This window comes from Gobius niger, assembly GCF_951799975.1.
Source record: "Gobius niger genome assembly, chromosome: 15".
NCBI classification, from domain to species: Eukaryota; Metazoa; Chordata; class Actinopteri; order Gobiiformes; family Gobiidae; genus Gobius; species Gobius niger.
In genome coordinates this window covers 13,117,358-13,125,728 of record NC_136866.1, presented here as the reverse complement: position 1 = coordinate 13,125,728, position 8,371 = coordinate 13,117,358, and the positions used below count along the sequence as shown (strand labels likewise).

The 8,371-nt window shown below is 38.6% G+C and overlaps 1 protein-coding gene across 1 annotated transcript; it reads right to left on the bottom strand.

The window, feature by feature from the left end:
* Nucleotides 1-201: 201 nt before the first annotated feature.
* LOC306975153 (adhesion G-protein coupled receptor G5-like) lies at nt 202-5,053 on the bottom strand (the record flags this gene model as incomplete). Its single annotated transcript, XM_079572572.1, has 9 exons — nt 5,001-5,053; nt 4,581-4,691; nt 4,471-4,507; nt 4,167-4,270; nt 3,773-3,894; nt 2,118-2,386; nt 1,703-1,796; nt 1,339-1,628; nt 202-359 (listed from the first exon to the last, which is right to left on the bottom strand). Exons 1-9 carry the CDS (start codon nt 5,007-5,009, stop codon nt 202-204), a joined length of 1,194 nt encoding a protein of 397 aa, XP_079428698.1. The 5' UTR covers nt 5,010-5,053.
* Nucleotides 5,054-8,371: the final 3,318 nt, after the last annotated feature.

Below are 8,371 nucleotides of genomic sequence, written 5' to 3'. Positions count from 1 at the left end.
TTGGACCATTCCTCTTAACAAAACTGCTGCAGTTCAGTGAGATTCAGGTGGTGTACTTATTTATTCTACACTGTCCTATGAATGTTTACATGTTATGGCCAATAGGATAAAATGCAAATGTTTAGGTGGTATTAGTTTAGGTAGACACTGTTTATTCATTCTTATTATTTTGATGACGATCCGACCACATTTTATGACCTATTACTCTGGTTTGGGTTTAGAGCTGGAGTTGTCATAGGGGTTGAATATTTCATCCAGGTTTGTCTTGAGAGTGCTGCTGCTGCTGCTGCTGCTGCTGTGAGGGTCCTTTGTCTCCACCGTGCGGCTGGTCTTGTAGTAGAAGATGAACAGACAAAAACCTGATGGAAGGACATTTTTTTTAATAAAGAGACCATTTCTAGCAAATAAAGGATGTGTTTCTTTTCTGGACTTTGACAATATAATAATCACTGAGAATTAGTTTGACTATTTAAATGCAAAAACACTAGACCATAAAATGTTATTCCCAAAAGCTTGAGGAAAATTGTATAACATGTTTTGATGGTCCTCGATTGTGCAGCTTTCCACAATCAAAATGCAGCTATGTACATAAGGTAGGAATATTTTATTGTCCCTGCAGAGATGTATTTGTTCTCTGGATTAGATCTATCCAAAATGCCAAGAGAAGTATTAGCACCCAGGAATCTATCTTTAAATCTGGAGCTAGATTAAAAATCAGGAATAGGACGACACAATATATTGTCAAATAATTGCTATCGCAGTGTTAGGTGAAGCAGTAGCATCATCACAAGAGGCTGCAATCCCTGAAGTCTTTGAGATTCACACTTTTTTTTTTCCTTAAACACAAATGCATGGTATTTCATTTGCTGTTGGTCCTGGTTAGGTATTTAATAGTCTTGTTTTAACACAATTTGGTTAAAAAAAAATCAAAAGTTTAATGGTGCGCACTGTTTTGAAATGGTTTTCATGGAAAATTGATGCAGTCCTAGTCTGGAGTAGTTAATGTTAAGCTTAGGCGGCCTCTGCATTTGGCCCGTCCTTCAATGCAACCGGTCAAAGCCGAAAGGAGCAGTGGGGAACTGGAGGATCAGCAAATTGTGCATGTTTTGGGTTGAGGGAAGAAACTCACTCAGATGGGTAGACCATTCAAACTCCACTCAGAAAGGCCCATGTGGCGCTTGAGCAAAGGTTCTACGAGTTCTATTTTCTATACAATCAATACATATATTTTTGCAAAAGTGGACTGTTGGCAGCCAGGCAAAACAAAAAAACCCTTTTCCATATTAATTCCACACAGTAGATAGAGAAACTATATGAAAATGCTTTTATGCAAAATACCTTGGAATGAATTGAGGACTGTGAAACAGTAGTAAGCAGGAACACGGAAGACCCCATAGGCAAAGAAGGCACAGCCCCAGGTCACGCCCAGGATACAACACAGGCCCATTATGGTGACGATCCTCTGGCAGCTGGAGACATGTTTCCCCGGAGCGGCTCCTTTCTGTTTACGGCTCATATGGAAGAGCCAGGTCAGCATGAGGACGAAGGTGGAGAAGGTGAAGACGAACACCAAAGCGTAGTAGCCAATGTTGACAATGTAGTGGACTTCATTGTCCAGAATCCAGCACCTAAACACCAGAAAAGATTTGTTCTTATTGGACTGCATTATCTTAGGGCCATAAACACTTGACTTCAAACATACATGGCCACACTGGTCGCAGCGTTTCCCGTGCTGATGACCACTTCTCCGTATTTTCCGATGCTCAACAGGACAATTCCGATTACACTTGGCATCACTGCACATAAAAACAGAAAATCCATTCACACACACCTATTAGGAGTGATAATGTTCTCACTGTTGTGTTTTTAAAGTGCGCATGACAGGTTAGACTACCCATTTCACCTAATATAGATATTATTACACTCGCTCAAGGCTCAAATCAAACCCTTTGGAGGGCCTGTGTTTTAGAATATGAAAAAGTTTACCTTTTTATTCATAAAATGTAATAATCCTCACCACTGACTGTATTCCATCAAACTAAAGTAGTAATTAGTCAGAATGCAAACCTGCTGCATGCACTTTAGAGCTGAGAGAATAGTGAGTCTGCAGCACTTACCCCAGCTGATAATGGAGACTTTAAGAACGTAGCGCCGGATCTTGATCTTGCCCCCGCTGTAGAGTTGAAGACAGAGGTGGAAGGCGTGCACCGCGAACCAGGTAAAGGTGCTCAACATAAAATAATGCATCACGGCGGCCATGACCTTACAGCCGATCACATTCTTGGTTTTAGCCACAAAGTCATTGACGAGGAAAGCAAAGTCCAACAGGAACATGGCAAACACCAAGTGGATCAAGATCTTTATGGAGTCGCTGGAACTGGCCCTCCTGGGGAACAAGTACAAGCACACAAAATACACGTCACAGAGTACTATCACAGAGTATTATCACAAAGTATTATCACAGAGTACAACTCTTTTACTTGAGTAAACATCTGATGAACCTTTTAGTGATAAAAGCTTCATGCCAACATATGAAAAAGGTTGGTGAATTTAGTATTTTTATGTATTTGTATCTTATTTTAACAGATACACCTTTACAACCACTCAATCATAATGATATTCTTAAAATACATGAGTAACTTGTGCTTGTCTAAAAGTAGCCTACATTAAAAAATAATTATAACATTCATACACTCACACAAAATATAAATGCATAATAAAAAAAAAAGTTGAAATATTACTTTTCATTACTAGTGAGTATGAAAGCCATTGAGTGTAATAGTTAAAATAGCAAAAAATTCAGTAAAACCTGAAAAACACTTATCCACTGAGTCTGACCTATGAATGGTGATTATGCAAAACTGAACTCGGTCACAGAACAGTCCCACGGTTATACAAGAAGAGGAAGCTGTAGCCCATTTGCATTGAAAATATAATGGTAACAGTGTTCAATAACAGTGTTCCATATACGGCATAAGCCCTATGGAAAATGAGATTAATTCAAATCTCTCATTTTCCTAAAATGATGCACATGTTTGTTTTTGAGTTTGTTTACACTGACCGACACTGACATCATGTGTGTCGCTCACATTCGACTGGGTATTTTATTACTGTCCTTAGTGATAATTGTGCATGGTGGCACATATGGAAACGAATCAACCCAAGTAATCGACAGACAGTGGCTTCAGAAAGTTTTCACACCTCTTTTAATTGCGTCTCTCTTATTGTCAGTGCCAGATTGCAACATAAATTACGGAGACAGATAAATGCATAATTTTAGCAACAATAGCTGCTACTTTGAAATAGACACTGAGTAATGTGACCATCAACAATAATCACTACATCAGTGTTTTTTGTTCATGGAATTACTGAAGGGAACACAGACGGGATTTGAACCAGCAACCTTCTATATCAGGGTCCACATTTTCTTACTATAACATGGACTTGATTAACATGAGCTGTACGAAGAACTGAGGAACCTTCTGTTGAATTTCTATAAATCTGTGTGGACTTTTTAGATCATACCAGTAACTCGCAATGCAAGAAGTTATGGTGAGAGTCCACTAGAGGGAGCCAGAGACTCTATATCATTGCCACTCATTCAATCCAGCCCTGATCGAGTGCAAGGGTTTTGTCGGTGGGTAAAATAAATAAATAAATAAAGTTCAGCTAGAATAATTATTGGTCAAAGGATAGCAACACATTGGTTCTGATAGGTTCTACAGCATATGTAGTGGCTACTGACAAGTATATTTTTGGGTTACTAACTCACCTCATAACAAAGTGCATGAAGAGGACGATGCCAAGGAAGAACATGGACAGGCCACAGCCAACGCGAGTGATGATGGTCAGAGTGTTTAGGTCATCGGCGCTGATGGTTTCATTGAGGGGCGTCTGAAAATATTCAAATAAAAAATAAAATAAAGTGAAGAGCTTTTCATTTGACATATATATTTTTGAGCAGTTACATTTATATTTGTTTAATTTTCGTCAAAGGTGCTGCTTTGCAAATATAAAAAAAAAAATATATAGTGAATTTGTCTATTGATGGTTTTACTTGAAAAATAGAAAAAAAAATAGAGCTTGCTAGAAATTAACTAGTTCTACAACAACAAGAATGAAAACAATAGTCAGTATCTAGGATAAAACAATATTTTGAAACGTACCAGTAAGACTGCAAAAAATGTCAAGTGGGTACAGCGGCATGTTATGTTATGTATGCCACTAATATTTGTCACACAGCCGTCACTGGTCCACACGGGCCGACTTCCTGCACAAACACAGAACATGGAGGGGAGTTATGCACACATTTGAATGGAAAGCTAGAGAAAACAGAGCAGCAAATATCTTCTTTTTTTTACTCATAATCTTCACTAAGCCAGGACCACTGATTTACTGACTGCAAGTATTCAGCATTGCAATAAATGAATAAAAACCGAGTATGTCTATATTTAATGTTGTAAATCCTACCATTGCCGTTCCAGGAGTGACAAGATGGTATTCCTTTCTGGAAAAAAAATAAGAAAAAGGAAACATAAATGAAACATAATGCTACATTTAACAAATGTTCCTTAACTTACGTAGTCCAGGTTTCTGAAGTTGATGTTTATTGTATCTGTGAGGTTTTTGATTATTGTCCCCATCTCGATTGCAACAACTTCATCAGCCAACACAGTGCTGTTATTCTCATCCTATAATAATAATAGTGGCTAATAATAATAATGGCTAATAATAATAATAATAATAATAATAATGGCTAATAATAATAACAATAATAATAATAATAATAATAATAATAATAATAATAATAATAATAATAATAATAATAATAATAATAATAATAATAATAATAATAATAATAATAATAATAATAAGAAGAAGAAGAAGAAGAAGAAGAAGAAGAAGAAGAAGAAGAAGAAGAAGAAGAAGAAGACCACCACCAACAACAACAACAACAACAAAATCATCTGGACATTTAGTGCTTTAATTTTTCATTTTACCTTGGACATATTGAGAAAGCGAAAAACCGCCACAAATGGTTTGCTGATATTCATACTCAAAGCCTTGTTGAAAGCGTGCTTAGGCACAGTTACAGATCTTGAAAATTGACTGAGAACATTCCTATCTTCCAGAATCTGAAAAAAAAGAAGAAAAGAAATTTAAAGCAGTACTACTTAACTCGTGCCCCTAGAGGCCATAAGCGCCACTGCAGGTGTCATAGCATGTTAGTGGTTTTTTTTACTCATTAATTGTCCATGAGCGTAAACACTACACTAACAGAAAAGACAAAGGGAGAGAGGGATATTGTACATCCAATTACACAATGGAGATATTTTTTATCACTCAAACTTAAATACTGTTTAAGTGGCGCTAGGCCGCAGTTAGCTTTGCCTATTTGCCTGTTAGCTTCTTCTTCGTAATTCTGTGCGTGTGTATTGGGGTCTCCGACCCGGAGGCAGGGAAGTTGCAATTTTGGTTTTCTGGCCAGAGATACCAGGGGGAGATGAAAGACCATCCCAATCATTCCACTTGTATTTCCCCCAGAGGGACTACGGAAAGGATTTTTTAAGGTAAACATAAACAAGTTACTAAAAACTGCTTTAATTGAGAAATATTGATCAAAACATGGTTGGTGTTTGTTTAAAACACTGTGTAATTGTGAGTGCATGGGGGTATAATCGAGGTTCAACGATATATCGATAAATTTTATATATCTCCGTAACCGAAAGTGATAGAGACTTTCCGTTTTTTGGAAAAAGTTAAAACAGGGCCTTAAAGTGAGGGACTGAGGGCTGAGAAACATTACGGTGAAAATCGGTCACAAGTTTGTACACCTAATTTATATATTTTATTGCTTACAATTTCAGAACCATTAGACAGTTACCATCTTTGTTTTGGAATATGCTGTCTTCTCAATGCTCCTGGCTTTCGTGCTTATTTTCCTGCCTCTGTGAGTGTCTTGTCTGACTTTTATCTTTCCTCTTGGATCCCTGCTCGCTGTCCTCCCGAACCGCTAAACTACGGAATTGATAACCTGGAATCTCAGCGCAATTGATACGTTTTTTTTTCACAAAGTGAGGCCACAGAGGAGGTCGTCTTTGCCAGAAAACCACAATTGCAACTTCCCTGCCTCCGGGTCGGACACCCCAACACACACGAACAGAATTACGAAGAAGAAGCTAACAGGCAAATAGGCAAAGCTAACTGCGGGCTAGCACCACTTAAACAGTGTTTAAGTTTGAGTGAGAAAAAAATATCTCCATTGTGTAATTGGATGTACAATATCCCTCTCTCCCTTTGTCTTTTCTGTTTGTGTAGTATTTATCAGACATTTGGAAAGACAGCAGCTCTCAATCGGACCATGCTGCTGTCCGTTGAAATTAACAAGCACAGCGATGGACTGTTGTATTTGACCTGGCAGCTCGCTGTGGACGAATGCTGAGACCAAGTAAAAAGCTCATTCATTATAAATTTGTGAACTATTCTGGAATAATTCTCATCCTCCTAAAAGAGGAAGTTTGAAGCAGCTGGACCCCTCTCTATCTCTCCTATGCAGTCTACACTTTCCCTTCAAGGCCAAGCCACAGAGCGAAACCAGATACGGACTGAGCTCTCTGGGTCATATTTTGCATTAACACCGACTCTCACAATTGCCAACAACTACACACACATGATACCCCCTCCCAAACTACGCCCCGTTGTTTAGCCTCTGCCTCAACATGTTTCCTCAGCCCCTCACTGGCCAGTCGTCTTTCCTGTCCCACCAAAAAAAATTCCGCATGTGACCTTGTGTAATGTCTTGATGTTTTCACAATGTGTACGAAATGCGCAGTATAAATAAAGTTGCCTTGCCTTGCCTTCTTTGCCACCTTCACCCAATCATTTCAGCACTCAAACTGCCTTCACAAACAGCTAGCACCTATTGCTTATTAAAAGTGCTTCACTCTGAAACTTGCTGAGCTTTCTGCTGAGTTTTCTGCACATTTTCATCCTGTTTATTGTGCCATTTAATAAGTTGAAAGGCAAACTCACGTTGAAGTCTGTGCCTTTGTTGAAACCGAGAGACACCTCCTCCAGGTCCACCGGGTCGGTCTGCTTCACTAAGACTCCGGTGACGCTCTTGCCCAGAGTCAGCCCCACAGTGGACTCATTGAACTGGTCGACAAATTCAGGGGTCATGGAACTCGTCACTTCTCTGTTCAGATCAAAGACGAAACAAAAGTTCTGTAAGTTATCTTTAAGTGTATCTTTAAACTCTTGGCATCTGACCTTCCAAGTACCACCAGGTCTACTGTACATCAAGCTCCACCACTTCTATAATCATACATGGTCTTTATAATTACATTTTGATCCATTTGGACTTACTTCGCTGTTTCAGCGTCCAGGAGCTGATCAGGTGACGCTGGTACCGGGGGCAGGTCTGGGATCTTTTCATTCAGCTGTACCTCGTCCTCTGGTTTTTTCACTGGGTTGTTGCAGTTAGTGCATGTAGGCGTACTTGTAGTCACATTCACAAAGTATTTATTATTTGACTCTAAAAAAGAGACATGGGATTATCTCACATCCTGACTTTGTTTTATTCCTTTCACCAGTGTCAGAACCATCAGTTTGCTTCTGTTACTGGATTTGCTTTGCAGTAAAAATGATTAGGAGCATAATGATGTCCAGAACATCAGGACATAATATTATTAACTGCTTGGATATCTGATGTAATATTGTGCACGGACTAGAATATGGGCTGAATTATTCACATTGTTGATGTTAGGTCTAGATAAAAAATGGCACAAAAAATGACACAAACATTTTAACATATTGCAAATACAAATTCTAAATGATTGTAAATCTTAAAATAGAATAGTCTCACTCATCCCATGGCAGGCTTCCTCATTGTAGCCAGCGTTATTGCACACTTGATCTGTTTTCAGACACGTTATGTTGCAGGTCCCTGTGTCAAGGGAAGAAACATTTACACTACGTCATATTTTGTTTTGAATTGTTCTATAATGAAAAGGGAAAGTTTTTACCTGACACAGGGGGCTCACGTTCACCTGGACACAATCAGTAAAAAGAAAAAAACAGAAAAAGGAATCTAATGGCATATGTGATCAACAATATTTCTTTAATCCAACAGAGCAAACATAACATCTCACCCAATAAAAACTGTTATTAAAATGCCCTAAGTTGAATAATGATATTTGCAGCTTTACCCTTGGTTTGATTGACCAACTCGCTGCAGTTTTCTCCCCTCACGACATAGATGTTCAACCCTCTCTTGGTATGCCATCTTCTCAGGCGCAGTACAAAAAACCCATTCCTGTTCTCAAGTTCAGGCCATTTCCACTTTTTTCCTGAAAATGACATTGGATTAAGT